General features: G+C 38.4%; 1 protein-coding gene across 2 annotated transcripts in view; it reads left to right on the top strand.

Annotated features, from left to right (window-relative positions):
• The window catches only part of si:ch211-14a17.10 (centromere-associated protein E), a 28,314-nt gene that overhangs the window by 561 nt on the left and 9,652 nt on the right, over nt 1-18,101 (top strand). The window contains exons 4-55 of one of the 2 annotated variants that reach the window (XM_061085162.1): nt 9-33; nt 285-353; nt 451-540; nt 623-691; nt 1,042-1,131; nt 1,274-1,360; nt 1,442-1,540; nt 2,372-2,437; nt 2,523-2,612; nt 2,739-2,825; nt 2,921-3,004; nt 3,183-3,272; nt 3,482-3,565; nt 3,817-3,870; nt 3,954-4,016; nt 4,104-4,172; nt 4,286-4,369; nt 4,480-4,566; nt 5,124-5,207; nt 5,281-5,349; nt 5,483-5,572; nt 5,724-5,813; nt 5,886-5,975; nt 6,047-6,109; nt 6,199-6,261; nt 7,515-7,583; nt 8,038-8,121; nt 8,304-8,390; nt 8,562-8,645; nt 8,747-8,815; nt 8,897-8,986; nt 9,079-9,168; nt 9,269-9,358; nt 9,451-9,540; nt 9,630-9,710; nt 11,241-11,303; nt 11,910-11,972; nt 12,055-12,201; nt 12,443-12,505; nt 12,596-12,658; nt 13,974-14,042; nt 14,496-14,579; nt 14,772-14,858; nt 15,030-15,113; nt 15,215-15,283; nt 15,368-15,457; nt 15,550-15,639; nt 15,738-15,827; nt 15,920-16,009; nt 16,099-16,179; nt 16,402-16,464; nt 16,755-16,817. In XM_061085162.1, coding sequence (XP_060941145.1) covers nt 9-33; nt 285-353; nt 451-540; nt 623-691; nt 1,042-1,131; nt 1,274-1,360; nt 1,442-1,540; nt 2,372-2,437; nt 2,523-2,612; nt 2,739-2,825; nt 2,921-3,004; nt 3,183-3,272; nt 3,482-3,565; nt 3,817-3,870; nt 3,954-4,016; nt 4,104-4,172; nt 4,286-4,369; nt 4,480-4,566; nt 5,124-5,207; nt 5,281-5,349; nt 5,483-5,572; nt 5,724-5,813; nt 5,886-5,975; nt 6,047-6,109; nt 6,199-6,261; nt 7,515-7,583; nt 8,038-8,121; nt 8,304-8,390; nt 8,562-8,645; nt 8,747-8,815; nt 8,897-8,986; nt 9,079-9,168; nt 9,269-9,358; nt 9,451-9,540; nt 9,630-9,710; nt 11,241-11,303; nt 11,910-11,972; nt 12,055-12,201; nt 12,443-12,505; nt 12,596-12,658; nt 13,974-14,042; nt 14,496-14,579; nt 14,772-14,858; nt 15,030-15,113; nt 15,215-15,283; nt 15,368-15,457; nt 15,550-15,639; nt 15,738-15,827; nt 15,920-16,009; nt 16,099-16,179; nt 16,402-16,464; nt 16,755-16,817 — 4,129 coding nt within the window. The remainder of the gene's footprint in view (nt 1-8; nt 34-284; nt 354-450; nt 541-622; nt 692-1,041; nt 1,132-1,273; nt 1,361-1,441; nt 1,541-2,371; nt 2,438-2,522; nt 2,613-2,738; nt 2,826-2,920; nt 3,005-3,182; nt 3,273-3,481; nt 3,566-3,816; nt 3,871-3,953; nt 4,017-4,103; nt 4,173-4,285; nt 4,370-4,479; nt 4,567-5,123; nt 5,208-5,280; nt 5,350-5,482; nt 5,573-5,723; nt 5,814-5,885; nt 5,976-6,046; nt 6,110-6,198; nt 6,262-7,514; nt 7,584-8,037; nt 8,122-8,303; nt 8,391-8,561; nt 8,646-8,746; nt 8,816-8,896; nt 8,987-9,078; nt 9,169-9,268; nt 9,359-9,450; nt 9,541-9,629; nt 9,711-11,240; nt 11,304-11,909; nt 11,973-12,054; nt 12,202-12,442; nt 12,506-12,595; nt 12,659-13,973; nt 14,043-14,495; nt 14,580-14,771; nt 14,859-15,029; nt 15,114-15,214; nt 15,284-15,367; nt 15,458-15,549; nt 15,640-15,737; nt 15,828-15,919; nt 16,010-16,098; nt 16,180-16,401; nt 16,465-16,754; nt 16,818-18,101) is intronic. The other variant, XM_061085163.1, reaches the window with a different exon arrangement.

Genomic DNA, 18,101 nt, shown 5'->3' with positions numbered 1-18,101 from the left:
TCTTTCAGTCAGTTAACATAGCAAGCTGTACTGGTGAGTGGTTCTTTATACCCATGTAGTACCTAATAATATGTGCATGTCAAACAAATCATACAGCAAATTGTTATTGGCTTGGAATTAGTGCTCAGCCTGGGTTCAGACAGTGCAGTGATCATAACCAATAGGTGATTTGTATGGGCATGAGGGGGGGTGTCTTCCCCTTTAAACCAAAATCAAAATGACCATAAATAGCTTCTCAGCATCACTTATCATTTAAATTCAACCATCATTCCCTTGGTTGTCAGATATGGAGGAACAGATTCATTTGCTGAACAAGCAGCTTCAGGAGACAACATTCCGTAGCAGCCAGCAAGGCAAGTATTCAGTCTTTTAGAACTCTGTGTTATGAATAAGGGCTAGAGTGATTTTACTGTTGCCTTGATACACTCGACCCTCTTCATACTCTGTCAGGTGAAGAAGCCTTTGAGTTGAGGAGGGACGTCAGGCTGCTGAAAATGCAACTTGCTACATGCAGTTCATCAGCCTCAGCTGTTACTGGCCGTAAGTAAACTACACTTCATACACAGTTTATAGTATAAGTGGAGATGATACGACTAAAATACATCTCAAATTCCACTGACAGCTTATAAAAACCAGCTATACTATCAAATGAAACTGCTGCTGGAGACGTTTGACAGTGATGCTTTTCTGAGTAAGTACCTGAATAAAACCACACATTTTTCACGACCCCAATTTGCTTGATTTTTGCAAAAACTGATTGAAACTTGGTGGAAGAGTGAGGTATAGGCCAAGAAAGAGGCCATTCACTTTTGGAGCAGATTCAGACGGATCTAGGACTATGTTTTACACCTACTTTTATTGATTGATGTTTGACATTTATGTAAACTTTTTCAAGAAATATTGCATTGATATTTTTTGGAAAAGAAATATGCAGAGGAATGCTATCTGAGTGTGTATAATTTGATCTAGGTCAATTGTTGTTCCTTAGTACAAGTCACAGTTTCTTTTCGACTTTTTATCAAATAGTTTTTTTTTTTCTAGATCTAAAAGTCATTGCACTAACCAGGGAGGTAACAGCATTACAGATGAGGATCGAACTGGCTGCTAATTCTACTGAAACTGAAATTATGGGTGAGCGTTGTTTTATTGTGTTGCTATAATATTATTTCTCTGTCGCTCCAGTATCGCTGCTTGATAGTTTTAAAGCTATTCCTGTCAGGAGCTTTTGTGTGACTGATTTTATTATGTTTCATTTGTAACTTGTGCCTTGTAGTGCTACACAATGAGCTGCAAGTGAAGATGAAGGATCTCCACGCTAAGAAGCAACAAATGGAAAGACGATTCTCAAACTCAGAACTCAGTAGGCGCATTTGTTTTTATAAATTTGCATGACATGGAGCAGCTGAGTCAAGGTTACTGATCCGTCTCTGTGTGTGTTTAGTTCTTCAGATCATCTCACTGCAAAATCAGATCTGGGAATTAGAAGTGGAAGAATTGAGAAGAGGAGAAACTGTTCTTCAGCAGGACAGTAGAATTGCTGGTAAAGTCAAAGTGAAATATTTGCATGTTAAGCTATGTAAATAACCCACCAATGATTCAGTACATTTCTTTTGTATATAAAATAGCAAGTGGAATTCTTTGGACATAAAACACAGGGTTGTTCAGTTCAATACACTGGTTAGTGGTATGACCATTGACAGTGGCTAATGTTAGCAATCATGTTTTGTAACCATATTGTGTCCTTCAACTATTCAGAGTAATAGGCTAAATGGGTTTTGACTAAATTCAGCTGAATTTTGCAGTTGAAGAGCGTAGACTTTAAACGACGGCTCCCCAAGTGAAGCAAAAGCATCTCCATTACCACCTGGTGGCTGGCTGCAGTATAGTTCAGAAACCCTGCTCCACCATGCTAGCGACTGTGTCATGGACCAAAGTAAGAGGCCAAATACCACCAAAGTTAACCATCAAAGTTGGTTTCTATCATTTTTTGTTATTCTTATAATACTAATTATTAATTATTTATTTGATGCTATAAAACAGGGTGAAACACCAGCTGAGCGTGTGTATCAGCGGGATCTTGTAATCGGCAAATGCGCAATATGGCAGCATTCCTATCTGGGATATCTAAGCTTCACTTAGGGATAGAAGGAGGAAATTGAGACATGTCATCCATCCTTGTGTACAGTCTGTGTTTAAGAATAGTGTAGCATTTAACACAATCTCGTATTTCTCATTTGTTGCTGCAGTGACATTCTCAAAGTCTTATTTTAAGTTAATGTCACTTTTTATCTTCTGCTCCAATGTATCTATGTTTCAATTGACTTCTGTATGTAGGTTTTTTTCACGTGTTTCACCACTTTCCCTTCATCAGCTCTACAGAAACAACTGGACATGAAGCTCAGGGAGCTGCGACAACAAGGAGATGCGAGTTCAGTCTGTTAGTATCTGTTATAATGTCATTAACATTATAAGCTAACCAGGATCTCACATTTTCTGACACACATTCTGTGCATTGCCCATAGTGCTGGAGATCATTTCTGTGCACAGTAGGATTGCCGTGATCCAGAGACTCATCAGTGTCCACATTGAGAAATCCAGAGCTAATTCGCTTGGTGAGTCCCAAGCCCTTGTGTCCTGAGATCTCATTGTTGTATAGATACATTGTAGATTCTGTTAAATCTCACATTTTAATTTTTTTTTAAAACCTCATAATGGCTTCATTCTTGTTACTTTCTCAGATTACCAGATGCAAATGAAACAAAAGAGTGAGATCCTGACAAAGAAGATTTTACGCTTGAATCGTGAGGAGAGTAACACAGAACTAAGTGAGAAGCTTTCTTCGCTAACAAAATAGAATGTCATTATTGTAAGTGTTGTGTTTAGTGCTGCATTAATTTTACTTCTCTTTATTTTTCTGTAGCAAGGGAAATTTTGATTCTGCAGGATGAACTGGAAATTCTCAGACAGATGATGTCCGACGCCAAAACTAATCACAGACTTACAGGTGAGTAAGCTCTATAAAAATTAATTAACAATCATTTAGTAAATTTAAGTAAATGATTGCCCTATATAATAATCATTTAGGGTTAGTAATAATAATAATGATCATGATAACAATACAGTTACTAATTACTGATATTTAAGTCAGAAAATATATAAATATAGATTTGTTTTCATCCCAGGCCTGAGAGTTATTCTGGAACAGGGGAAGAGCCAACAAGAACACTTACAGAAACAACTGGAGGAGACAGATTTTACACAGGCACAACTGAGTAAGTACAAGTTTGGAAAATAGTCAAAATGATCTCTGCAATATTTATTATAACTTTGAAGCTTAAGACTGAAAAACCCCCGAAATACTGTGATTACCACCCTGTTATTTTTTCTGAAATCTTGATTATATTGTATCGCCACAAGGAAAAAGAACCTTTAAACAGCATACGTTCTCAAGAAGTTGAAATGTTTTGTAAACTTTGAACAGTCATGAAGATCATCGGCATGATGAGAGAGGTGAGAGAGCAGCAGAGGGATGGGCAACAGCAGACAACATCAACAAGCCAAACCAGTGAGTCCTCCTTTATTAGTCCTATATGAAATGGATATGAAATTATACAAACAATATAATATGAAATGGTTATAATGATAATATATTGTATAATAACAGCTATCATTGCTTTTCAGTGTTTTCTGTAAAGACAATCCATTAATTTGTACATGATATTAGTTACGAATAAGGAAACACACGTGTCAGTGCAGGCTCATACTGTGGAGATTTTTTTACTTTCTCCCTCACATCAAAAGTGTTTTTTTAAACAGCTGTTCTGACTCTGCTTCGAGGGGAATATGCAAAAGCTCAGGCTGACATAAAGGGTGAGCTTCTTCTTTTATTCATCTACGTAAAACATTTTTAATCAGAGTTTTTCATGAGGCGACTCTTTCTTTCCAAATGTCAGAGCTGCAGCGGCTGGTGCAAGAGAAGAGTCAAAAATGCCCTGGATATGAGGAGAGATACTCACGTGAGCTACAAGATATCAGTTAAAACCTCAGATGATTCACGATTTTACTTTTAGGTCTTATTAATTTGATTTGTCTGTTTCTGTCAGACTTAAAGACTGAATTCGAACAGAAGATTGCAGAACTCAATAGAACTGTAGACTCCAAAGCAGCAATCAGTGAGTAAAATGTCTACAGTTTCCATGAGAGCCGTCCCCTTCTCGGTTTTCGAATCTGATTGTTTCAGAATCACAGAGGAGGAAATGTTTTTTACTGGATTTTTCTGTATCAGTTTTGAATGTGATAAACCTGCATGGTGAGCTGACAACTCTGATGATACCGATCTCGACGACAAAAGACCCAGACAGGCTCTCAGGTGGGTAACAATAGTCAACAGTCAAGATGCTAAAATGGTTTGATGTTTCTAACCCACGTTCATTTTTCTGCCTCCTTAAATGATCTCTGCTCCTCTGTGTCTTCTCACAGATCTGCACAGGCAGGTGGAGGAGAAGAAAAAGGAATTTCACTCCAAGACTGCAGACATGAAGAGATTGATTGTCAACCACAACCTAAGTAAGTACACTGTGATCATCTGGGTGCACTGAGCAGCCTCACACATCTTAGACATTTTGTGTGGTTTAAAAAAAGATTTTGCTGCCAAATTTTAAGGCCTGTTCAGGACTTGCACCATAGTATATTTCAGATCTTTTGACACCATTTGTGAAGGCCGTAACATGAGTGAAGGCCCTACTCGCAATTACACTTAGGAGGAGCTCCCACTCTTTGGAATAATCTCCCAAAGGAGATCCATCTGGAAAAATCCTTATCCTCATTTAAATCTCCCTAAAAAAGACACTTTATGAAGAATTTTTATTGTTCTGATCTAATCTTTATTTTAATCACTTAGCAATGTTTTATTTAACTTTTTTTTACTCTTTTCTTATCTGTAAAATTTTTCAACAAAAAAGGTTCCCATTGTTTCATTGTTATTTTTTCGAATTAACTTGTAAAGCACCTTATCGGGCGTTTTGAAGGTTGCTGTATCAATCAAGTTTATTATTTACTGTTAAACTAATACTGTCTGAGATCTCAACACTGATTTCTAATCACTGCATGTCTCTCTGTCACAGTTCAGTCAATCAATGAGCTGCAGCAGGAAATCTGGGAACTGCAGGAAAGTGGGTTCAGTGAAATGACAAGGAACCAGGAAAGAGGTTAGTCTATTTTATAAACTAGTTAAATCACAAATGATCCAAATATAATCCACAGTTAATACTTCTTTCCCAGAGTTGCAAACCAGACTGGATGGCCTCATCAGGGAAATAAACAACAAAGGCGATGAAAGCATCAAACTGAGTGAGTGTCAAATAAATGAAAGGTTCACATATGAGTTGTGCTTTCTTTCTTTGATCCTGGTCTCTGTTATATCCTGGGGATACTCTGTTAGTACATTGTGAGTTAAGCCATATTCTGCTGTGTTGTTGTTCAGTGCTGAAAATCATGACGCTGCAGAGTCAGGTGAAGCAGCTGCAGAGACAGCTTTTACAACACCACATGGTAAAAAACGCTACGGTAGCCCGTAAGTATCTCCATCAAAAATGTTCCAAAACCCAAGCAATTGACCCATTACCCACCTGATACCAATGTTACCTGTAAAACTATCATTATTGTATCCTGATATCGTGCATTTAACAAACACATTTATTTTAACCTCTTTTTGTACACCTCAGAGCTTGAAAAGGATCTTTCTACTAAAGAGAAGGAGCTGAAGAAATCCGTTGATGAGCTGACCGAGGAGAATCCAGCAAACGCCCAATTGAGTGAGTAAAGAGGGAACATGGTGTTTCCATCCATGACTGAGGAAATCAACATTTTATCTGTCTGTTCCTCAGTTGTGACCATCACTGATCTCACCAACCGCCTCAGAAAACTACAACAAGAAACACGAGGCGGGGGCATAACAACTTCTGCAACAATTACTAGTGGGTGACTCAATTCTCTTTGACTAAACTGCAACCTCTTCTGAAGCTGAAGAATACGTTCCCTTTTCTAGAGCTAATGAAACAACTGAAGATAAAAGAAGAGGAGCACTTTCGGGATCAGGTTGAGATTACAGGTGCTTTCACCACACTTTATATGAACGTTTCTACAACAAGAAGTAGAAAAGACCATTGATTTAAATATGAAATCTATTTTGAACAATAGCTCTGCAGAATGAACTGAACCAGACGACGGCACAGTGTTCCAGCTTTGGGAAGAAAATTCAAGGTGAGAGAAACCTGTTGACTTTGTGTCCTTCTTGCTCCACACTGACTGACACGGACTCTGTTGCAGGATGTACAAGTATTCGACAATATCATCTAGATGCTGTCTTATGAACTGGGTTGTAGTATAGACAGTGAATTGCTCATTATTTTGTGATTGTGGCTTAAAACGTAGTGAATAACAAGAAGAGAGTGCTACCCTGGAGAATTGCTGAGACGGAAAATCTTGCTGAAATTATAGTAACAGCAAAACTGCAGCGATGACATGTAGATAAAGAAACGTAACTTGGCAACCACTGTATTAGGATACCCTGCCATGTTAAAAAAAGTAAAAAAAAAAAAAAATGCTGCATCATCCCCCTTAATCAAATCTGCTTCCATGTTAATTACTTTTCTTTTTGCCCCAATCTTCAACCAAGTGTCAGTAAAATCGGTTCAGTAGTTTTCGCAGAATCCTACTTACAGTCAGATTAAAAACATTGAAAATATAACCTCCTTGCAGAGGTAATAAATGATTCAAACTCATCAGAATGTAAGTGTTTTGTCGTCATCCTATGTCAACTAGCTTTTACCCCAACATCTTCTTTTGGAGTTCTGTCAGTTGTCTTAATGCAGAGGTCTTCAACAGGGGATTCGCGACCCCTAGGGGTCCGCGGAGGTACTGCGAAATGTTTGGTTGATAAAACCATTTTTAATATTTTTTATAATTTTTACATTTCGCAAATGTAAATGTCTTTAAATACACATTAACATGCATTCAACATATTGTGAGGCTGTTTTGAACCTCTGCCTGACAACCTCCATCTGTCCAAGGTTACATAAGGTGTGTGCTACCCTTCAGGGTCCGACATCTCACTAATGTGGGAGTATATGTGCCATCCACAGATGGTTTGAGGATTCACTGTCTCTTCTACACATATGTTTAAAATAAAAACATTAATCTGTGAATAACTATAATAGCTCAGTGTTGTATGCAAGATGTATGTTTGTAAATGGCAGTGGGATGGCCACCCTGTACCTTGCACATGCTTAAATTAAAAACATGAATATATGAACCCGTGTACTATTTGAATGGCTTAGTATTGAATGCACAATAACGGGGTAGCTATGTTTATACATGCCACTAGGCCCAGTTTAATATAAAACACAATTGTATACCATATATATAGTAGGGGGTCCCTGCTCCATCTCTCCACCAGTTTGGGGGTCCTTGGCCTGAAAAACGTTGAAGACCCCTGTCTTAATGTGTTTCTGTAGAGCTGCAGACTGATCTGGATGAGAAGCTGAGGAAACTTCAGTCTGAATCGGACAGCGTCACTTCACTTGGTAAGAAATGGAACTGTGTTGCTGTTTTGCTCAGTCACGTGTGAGTGGAGGTCCAGTTGATTTTACAGGTTATAGGTGGTGAGAATACATTAGTCTGATTCCTATGAAGACATTTAAACATGGACAAACTCAAGCATGACGGATTTTCTCAGATGCAACTACACATTGGCTCTCTGTTCACAAATAATCATACTGTCTTTGCTTTGCATTACAAAATTACAGTAGTATTTACCAAGCCCTTAACAATTCATTTTTTTTTTCACATCTTGTAGCTTGGTTATGTGGAAAATATTTGTCAAAAAACAGATCTTAGTCTGTGAGCTGTGTAGATAATGGATTGATATGAACACAGTTGGTTGCTGTACATGACAAGTTTTAAAGATGAGGAAAAACTTGAAACATTTTAGTGTCCACAGTCCCTGAGTTAAACAGTTCTTTAACATGGTGCTTTCAGCTCTTCAAGTTTCTACAATAACCATGCAACAGGAGGAGTTAAAGAGACAACTCCAAAACACTGATTCTGAAGCCAAGATACAAGGTTGGTGTCTTTGTCATTTTAATTATTCAGGTCAATGAATGCAGAAATGATGGCACTGTCACAGTAAATAAAGAATATATATGTTGAAAATTATGACTGTGCTGCTAGTAACAGGTAAAAAGTATCATATTAAAGGTAGTTGAAAGTTGAAATGTAAATATTTTATTGTCTTTCCTCTGCAGAGCTTCAGAAACGAATAGAGGAAATAAACAACAAGTTGGCCGAAAAAACCGAGGAGCTGAAAGCAAGAAGCGCTCAACCCCAAAGATGTGAGTGGGACATAACATATTGATTGATCATTCATGTTTGCAAAGATTAACCACCTAATAAAAGCAGCAAACATTTTTGTTTAACTGTAGATATGGTCAATTTAGGAAATTTAAAGTGCAAGAATAAGGTTATCATTTAATTTTGGATTAATGTTGCCTCTTATCTTTCAGTTCTACATATTATCTCAATACAAACAAAGATAGCAAAGTTAGTGAACGTGGCAGCAAACAACACAGATTACACTAAAATTAGAGGTGAGTGACAGAAACACTTCTCCATAAGAACTCCAGGCCTACGGCCATTAAGAAGGAAATCAATTAAGAAAATAAACACAATTCCTTTTTCTTGTCTAAAGCACTCCAGGACTATTTGAATGAACTGATCGAAGGAATTCAAGATGAAAACGATGAAAATACCCAACTGCGTGAGTGAAATGGTGCTGCCATTGCTGATCCTGGTCTTTTTTATATGGTGAATTTTTCTAATTCAAACGGTCTTCCTTTAGTCTTTAAGGTCTTGACTCTTCAAGAGGAAGTAGCACGGCTGAAGAAACAAGAAAAGAGTCAGTCAGAAGCTCAGTTAAAGAAAATTAAAGGTGGGAAGCTGCAGGAAATCCTCACATTCATTCCGTACACTTTTTCCTACAATTTGAGGAAATTGATAAAAATCAAATTTTCTCTCTTCAAGATCTGGAGAACGAATTGGAGGACATCAGAAGTCAGATAGCAGAAAAGACTCTTTTGCTGGACTCCAGGGATCTGAACTTTTCTAATCTGTGTGAGTGTTTTGATCCGTTTTGGTTAGAAACAAATAGAACAAGGACGAGACTGATTAATTACCTGCAGAATGCTGAAACAAGCTTTTATTTTTTGTAAAGCGGCTCAAATTATGGAACTTCACCAAAAAATCAAACCACTGGAAGATGAAATATCAGACCTCAAAGAGCAACAAGCTGAGAACTTTGCAGGTAAGTAATCAAATCTTATAGATACATTGTATCATGTCCAAAACAAATGCAGGCAAATTGTTCGGTTATATGATTTTGTGTTTCATTTTCAGAGCTTCAAGAGAGACTGAGTTTGACAAAGAGACAACTGCAAGACAGCGAACTTCGACTCAAGGATGCAGACGCAAAGAATTTTCAATCGAGTATGACAGCTTCTCAGTCGTGAATGTTTCTAGTCGTTTTGTTTGTTTCCTTTAAGCACAAAATAACATTGTGTCTGTGTCTCTGCTAGTGATGGATATCATTGATCTGAGGGAACAGCTGACAAAGGCTCAGAAACAAGCATCAAAAGCTGCTGGACAAAATATAAATGGTTTGTCCATCTGTTATTTTCCTATGATGGGCTTCTGTTGTGGTCACACAATTTGCATTGCTAGAATGGCTGTTATACAAACATGTATTCACAGTGGCAATTTTAGCCTGAAATATCTGGTTGGGCAATTTTGTATGACGTCATGTCACCGTAGGAAAAACAGAGGTAGCTGATTATTTTAAGCAGTAGGCCTATATAGACCAGTAAGATATACGAGGGGCTGCATTTTGAGTGCCAGCAGGGAGCAGAAATCCATGTAGTTTAGGAAATAGGTGATGGGTAAGATTAACGATGTTAAAAAACTGAATGTAGCAGACAAGTTTAGTTTTCACTGTAACACGTTACAACACATCAACATCAATACTCTGAATAAAGAGCTTCAGGAGATGTCATTCTACTTTAAACAGCTGCTCTTAAAATGCAGATGTGACTTTAAATACTCACGTTTCAGTTGATCACAGTAAATCGGTTTCTGCAGAATAAGAATCTGTGTAACATTGTCAAGTCAAATGGTTCGGCCAGTTAAAAAACTTCACATAACATTAGATGTCTTACGTGGAGGAGCTTATTCTCCCGACACACACAGTCTCCCGTCTCAGATTCATCCTCATAAACTAACACTTCTCTCGGCAGGGGGGACCGGCTCATACCGGTTCATGTCGGTGTGTGTCAGTAATACTCCCGTACGCTTCCGTTAGCATTGCGATTACTGCAACTATCATGCCTGCAGGATAGCGTAGCTAAGCCAGGTACAGGTACCTGCGAATCACTACTAACAGATAAATACAATACTAAACTTGACTTACCACAGAAACGGGAGCGCAGACATGTTTAGCTTCTCTGTCAGGAGAACAAGCAGAACATCAACCCGTGTTAACCATCCGATACGTGAGTGAAACCCCTCCAGGGACTCAGGTCGCGTTCACTGACGGGGGATAGCCTGTTAGCCTGTTAGCTCAGGTGAAGCAGAGCAGGCAACAGGCCAGGAGCTGGAGTCGCGTTTCGCATTATTCGAGTCGAGTTGCTAGGCAGATTTTGTGGGGCACATCTGAAAGTGTCCCATCTCCCAATGTAAACGTTGGCCTGTGTGGTTCACGCTCATTGGTGTTTCCATGGCAACAGTCTTAAGCTTGCGCCGTTGCCCCCAGAGCAGAGAGGGACGGCAAGAGAGCAGCTTTTCACATAGGAAGCACACAGACAGAAACACACACGAATCAAATCACTCCAAAATGAGACTATAATGCTTGTTAGTCAAGTTTATTCACACACACATTCATGCTACTTTGCATATAAAATAAAATAAAATATATTTTGCGACAAAGTACAGATGTATTGAGCTTTCTGCACAACAGTGCCATCTGGTGGGGCAGTACCCCACGTGTCCCTTATGAAGAAACACCACTGTGTATTCAGATAAGACCAACATCTAATGACTGAATCATCTGTATGTATTCTTAAACAAACATCCGGCAACCTTCCCCTTCTATCTGGAATCTTCATGGTTTTTCTTGCCATTGTCATCTTTCTCAGTATTGGAACAACAACTTCAAACACAACAAAGAGAGAATAAAAAACTGGAAAAGTCAAACAGAGGTGAGTAATGCATTCAATATCTCCTTTGTTTTGGGAAATTTGCCTTTTGTTCAGATCTATGTTACACATGTTGTTTTTCATCGCTCTGCGCTCGCGACAGCCGTGGTTGGAAGCAACATGTTTTCGGGTCATCCATTCAAACAAAATATATAAGCACAGCCCGGAGGGAATTTCACCACATCTGCCACACAGTAGCGTTTGAAGGGACTTTTAGGGTGAAGTGAGCCTAAATCAAACTGATTGTGATCATATTTCCTGCAACTTGACTGGTTTGTGGAGACATACAGTTATGTTTTCTGTATGGATTAAGCAAACTAGATATGAAATGTTAATCACTCGTGTGTAGAGGTGATGGTTGGTGGATTATGTCACTTTGGGCAGATCCACTCTAGCTGCTTCCCACGCTTACCTTACTATTTATATAAAACTGAGCTAAACAGCAGCATCTTCGTATTTACTGTATCAGACGGGTGTTTATCTTCTCATCTAAATCTCAGCAAGAAAGGGATTAAGTGCATTCATCAAGACGTTGCCTTTGTCCTTTACATTTGTTACTTTAGTTTCTGTTTGATATTTGTCTCTTTTTCATCACCCTCCATCTTTCAGACTTAAAACAAACGTTAAAAGAACTGAAGATGAGCTGCAACGATCAGAACACCCTCTGTGAAGGTGAGAGCCTCAATATGTATCTGTCCTTAGGATCCCATCTGTCGTTTTGAGTCGTTGTTGAGGTGAATATTCGTTCCAACAGAGCCACAGATACAACTGCAGGTGTGCCAGCAGGATATGGATCGTCTGGAGCAACAGCTGCAAGAGCGGGATGCCCGCCTCAAACAGCTGCAGCAGGAGTCGGAGGAACAGGCGAGGCAGTCTAACAGACTGCAGCAAGAAAATCTGAGTAAGTTTGCCTCTGTGCACAGAAAAAGCTAATTCCTTCAGCATGTGCAAAGTTAAAATTTAACTTAAAGCAGCAGGTTTCATTGTGCTGTACGGATCTCACCAACCGCCTCAGAAAACTACAACAAGAAACGCAAAGCGGGGGCATAACAACTTCTGCAACAATTACTAGTGGGTGACTCAAATGTCTTTGACTAAACTGCAACCTCTTCTGAAGCTGAAGCATACGTTTCCTTTTCTAGAGCTAATGAAGCAACTGAAGATAAAAGAAGAGGAACACTTTCGTGATCAGGTTGAGATTACAGGTGCGTTCACCACACTTTAAATGTACGTTTCTACAACAAGAAGTAAAAAAAGACCATTGATTTAAACATGAATGCTATTTTGAACTATAGCTCTGCAGAATGAACTGAACCAGACGACGGCACAGTGTTCCAGCTTTGGGAAGAAAATTCAAGGTGAGGGGAACCTGTTGACTTTGTGTCCTTCTTGCTCCACACTGACTGAAAAACGGGTCCTTTAGGACTCTGTTGCAGGATGTATAGGTATTCGACAATATCATCTAGATGCTGTCTTATGAACTGGGTTGTAGTATAGGCAGTGAATTGCTCATTATTTTGTGATTGTGGCTTAAAACGTAGTGAATAACAAGAAGAGAGTGCTACCCTGGAGAATTGCTGAGACGGAAAATCTTGCTGAAATGATAGTAACAGCAAAACTGCAGCGATGACATGTAGATAAAAAAACGTAACTTGGCAACCACTGTATTAGGACACTTACAGAGTGGATACCCTGCCATGTTAAAGAAAGTTAAAAAAAAAAAAAAAAACGCTGCATCATTCCCCTTAATCAAATCTGCTTCCAGGTTAATTACTTTTCTTTTTGCCCCAATCTTCAACCAAGTGTCAGTAAAATCAGTTCAGTAGTTTTCGCAGAATCCTACTTACAGTCAGATTAAAAACATTGAAGATATAACCTCCTTGCATAGGTAATTAATGATTCACACTCATCAGAATGTAAGTGTTTAGTCGTCATCCTATGTCAACTAGCTTTTACCCCAACATCTTCTTTTGGAGTTCTGTCAGTTGTCTTAATGCAGAGGTCTTCAACAGGGGGTCCGCGACCCCTAGGGGGTCCGGGGAGGTACTGCAGGGGAGTCGCGAAATGTTTGGTTGATAAAACCATTTTTTATATTTTTTATAATTTTTATTTATTTTTGAAACCAATTTTTTCCCGCAAATGTAAATGTCTTTAAATACACATTAACATGCATCCAACATATTGTGAGGCTGTTTTGAACCTCTGCCTGACAACCTCCATCTGTCCAAGGTTACATAAGGTGTGTGCTACCCTTCAGGGTCCGGCATCTCACTAATGTGGGAGTATATGTGTCATCCACAGATGGTTTGAGGATTCACTGTCTCTTCTACATGTATGTTTAAAATAAAAACATTAATCTGTGAATAACTTTAATAGCTCAGTGTTGTATGCAAGATGTATGTTTGTAAATGGCAGTGGGATGGCCACCCTGTACCTTGCACATGTTTAAATTAAAAACATGAATATATGAACCCGTGTACTATTTGAATGGCTTAGTATTGAATGCACAATAACAGGGTAGCTATGTTTATACATGGCACTAGGCCCAGTTTAATAAAAAACACAATTGTATACCATATATATAGAAGGGGGTCCCTGCTCCATCTCTCCACCAGTTTGGGGGTCCTTGGCCTGAAAAACGTTGAAGACCCCTGTCTTAATGTGTTTCTGTAGAGCTGCAGACTGATCTGGATGAGAAGCTGAGGAAACTGCATTCTGAATCGGACAGCGTCACTTCACTTGGTAAGAAATGGAACTGTGTTGCTGTTTTGCTCAGTCACGTGTGAGTGGAGGTCCAGTTGATTTTACAGGTTATAGGTGGTGAGAATACATTAGTCTGATTCCTATGAAGACATTAAAACATTGACAAACTCAAGCATGACTGATTTTCTCAGATGCAACTACACATTTGCTCTCTGTTCACAAATAATCATACTGTCTTTGCTTTGCATTACAAAATTACAGTAGTATTTACCAAGCCCTTAACAATTCATTTTTTTTTCACATCTAGTAGTTTGGTCACGTGGAAAATATTTTTCAAAAAACAGATCTTGGTCTGTGAGCGGTGTAGATAATGGATTGATATGAACACAGTTGGTTGCTCTGCATGACAAGTTTTAAAGACGAGGAAAAACTTGAAACATTTTAGTTTCCACAGTCCCTGAGTTAAACAGTTCTTTAACATGGTGCTTTCAGCTCTTCAAGTTTCTACAATAACCATGCAACAGGAGGAGTTAAAGAGACAACTCCAAAACACTGATTCTGAAGCCAAGATACAAGGTTGGTGTCTTTGTCATTTTAATTATTCAAATTTAATGCACACAATAAGGCACTGTCACAGTAAAATATGAATATATATGTTGAAAATGATGACTGTGCTGCTAGTAACAGGTAAAATAATTAAAAAGGATAATATTGAAGCAAGTGGAGCAGAAGTTGAAATTTAAATATTTTATTGTCTTTCCTCTGCAGAGCTTCAAAAACAAATAAAGGAAAAGAACAAGACGTTGGCCGAAAAAAACGAGGAGCTGAAAGCAAGAAGCGCTCAACCCCAAAGATGTGAGTGGGACATGACATATTGATTGATCATTCATGTTTGCAAAGATTAACCACCTAATAAAAGCAGCAAACATTTTTGTTTAACTGTAGATATGGTCAATTTAGGAAATTTAACATGCAAGAATAGGGTTATCATTTAATGTTGGATTAATGTTGCCTCTTGTCTTTCAGTTCTACATATTATCTCAATACAAACAGAGATAGCAAAGTTAGTGAACGTGGCAGCAAACAACACAGATTACAGTAAAATTAGAGGTGAGTGACAGAAACACTTCTCCATAAGAACTCCAGGCCTACGGCCATTAAGAAGGAAAGGAATTAAGAAAATAAACACAATTCATTTTTCTTGTCTAAAGCACTCCAGGACCAGTTGAATGATCTGATCGAAGGAATTCAAGATGAAAACAATGAAAATACCCAACTGCGTGAGTGAAATAATGGTGCTGCCATTGCTGATCCTGGTCTTTTGTATATGGTGAATTTTTCTAATTCAAACGGTCTTCCTTTAGTCTTTAAGGTTTTGACTCTTCAAGAGGAAGTAGCACGACTGAAGAAACAAGAAAAGAGTCAGTCAGAAGCTCAGTTAAAGAAAATTAAAGGTGGGAAGCTGCAGGAAATCCTCACATTCATTCCGTACACTTTTTCCTACAATTTGAGGAAATTGATAAAAATCTAATTTTCTCTCTTCAAGATCTGGAGAACGAATTGGAGGACATCAGAAGTCAGATAGCAGAAAAGACTCTTTTGCTGGACTCCAGGGATCTGAACTTTTCTAATCTGTGTGAGTGTTTTGATCAGTTGTGGTTGGAAACGAATTAATAGGGGACTGATTAATTACCTGCAGAATGCTGAAACAAGCTTTTATTTTTTTTTGTAAAGCTGTTCAAATTATGGAACTTCAACAAAAAGTCAAACCACTAGAAGATGAAATATCAAAACTCAAAGACCAAAATGCTGAGAACTTTTCAGGTAAGCAATCAAATTTTACAGTTACATTGTAACATGTCAAAAACAAATGCAGGCAAATTGTTCGATTATATGATTTTGTGTTTCATTTTCAGAGCTTCAAGAGAGACTGAGTTTGACAAAGAGACAACTGCAAGACAGCGAACTTCGACTCAAGGATGCAGACGCAAAGAATTTTCAATCGAGTATGACAGTTTCTCAGTCGTGAATGTTTCTAGTCGTGTTGTTTGTTTCCTTTAAGCACAAAATAACATTGTGTCTGTGTCTCTGCTAGTGATGGATATCATTGATCTGAGGGAACAGCTGACAAAGGCTCAGAAACAAGCATCAAAAGCTGCTGGAAAAAATATTAATGGTTTGTCCATCTGTTATTTCCCTATGATGGGCTTCTGTTGTCGTCACAGAATTGACATTGCTAGAATGGCTGTTATACATAAATGTATTCATATAAGACCAACACCTAATGACTGAATCTTCTGAATGTTTTCTTTGACAACATCCGGCAACCTTCCTCTTCTATCTGGAATCTTCATGGTTTTTCTTGCCATTGTGCTTATTTTTTTGTCATCTTTCTCAGTATTGGAAAAACAACTTCAAACACAACAAAGAGAGAATAAAAAACTGGAAAACTCAAACAGAGGTGAGTAATGCACTCAATATCTCCTTAGTTTTGGGAAATTTGCCTTTTGTTCAGATCTATGTTACACATGTTGTTTTTCATCGCTCTGTGCTCGCGACAGCCGTGGTTGGAAGCAACATGTTTTCGGGTCATCCATTCAAACAAAATATATAAGCACAGCCCGGATGGAATTTCACCACATCTGGCACACAGTAGCGTTTGAAGGGACTTTTACTTTAAATGTACGTTTCTACAACAACAAGTAAAAAAAAGACCATTGATTTAAAAATGAATGCTATTTTGAACTATAGCTCTGCAGAATGAACTGAACCAGACGACGGCACAGTGTTCCAGCTTTGGGAAGAAAATTCAAGGTGAGTGGAACCTGTTGACTTTGTGTCCTTCTTGCTCCACACTGACTGAAAAACGGGTCCTTTAGGACTCTGTTGCAGGATGTACAGGTATTCGACAATATCATCTAGATGCTGTCTTATGAACTGGGTTTTAGTATAGGCAGTGAATTGCTCATTATTTTGTGATTGTGGCTTAAAACGTAGTGAATAACAAGAAGAGAGTGCTACCCTGGAGAATTGCTGAGACGGAAAATCTTGCTGAAATTATAGTAACAGCAAAACTGCAGCGATGACATGTAGATAAAGAAACGTAACTTGGCAACCACTGTATTAGGACACTTACAGAGTGGATACCATGCAATGTTAAAGATAGTTAAAAAAAAAAAAAAAAAACGCTGCATCATTCCCCTTAATCAAATCTGCTTCCAGGTTAATTACTTTTCTTTTTGCCCCAATCTTCAACCAAGTGTCAGTAAAATTGGTTCAGTAGTTTTCGCAGAATCCTACTTACAGTCAGATTAAAAACATTGAAGATCTAACCTCCTTGCAAAGGTAATAAATGATTCACACTCATCAGAATGTAAATGTTTTGTCGTCATCCTACGTCAACTAGCTTTTATCCCCAACATCTTCTTTTGGAGTTCTGTCAGTTGTCTTAATGCAGAGGTCTTCAACAGGGGATCCGCGACCCCTAGGGGGTTCGGGGAGGTACTGCAGGGGGGTCGCGAAATGCTTGGTTGATAAAACAATTTTTTATATTTTTTATAATTTTTATTTATTTTTGAAACCAATTTTTTCCCGCAAATGTAAATGTCTTTAAATACACATTAACATGCATCCAACATATTGTGAGGCTGTTTTGAACCTCTGCCTGACAACCTCCATCTGTCCAAGGTTACATAAGGTGTGTGCTACCCTTCAGGGTCCGGCATCTCACTAATGTGGGAGTATATGTGTCATCCACAGATGGTTTGAGGATTCACTGTCTCTTCTACATGTATGTTTAAAATAAAAACATTAATCTGTGAATAACTTTAATAGCTCAGTGTTGTATGCAAGATGTATGTTTGTAAATGGAAGTGGCATGGCCACCCTGTACCTTGCACATGTTTAAATTAAAAACATGAATATATGAACCCGTGTACTATTTGAATGGCTTAGTATTGAATGCACAATAACAGGGTAGCTATGTTTATACATGGCACTAGGCCCAGTTTAATAAAAAACACAATTGTATACCATATATATAGAAGGGGGTCCCTGCTCCATCTCTCCACCAGTTTGGGGGTCCTTGGCCTGAAAAAC

This window comes from Limanda limanda, chromosome 13 (assembly GCF_963576545.1).
Source record: "Limanda limanda chromosome 13, fLimLim1.1, whole genome shotgun sequence".
In the NCBI taxonomy this organism is placed as follows: domain Eukaryota; kingdom Metazoa; phylum Chordata; class Actinopteri; order Pleuronectiformes; family Pleuronectidae; genus Limanda; species Limanda limanda.
Note: the sequence above shows the minus strand (reverse complement) of the source record. Positions and strands in the feature narration are given on the sequence as shown.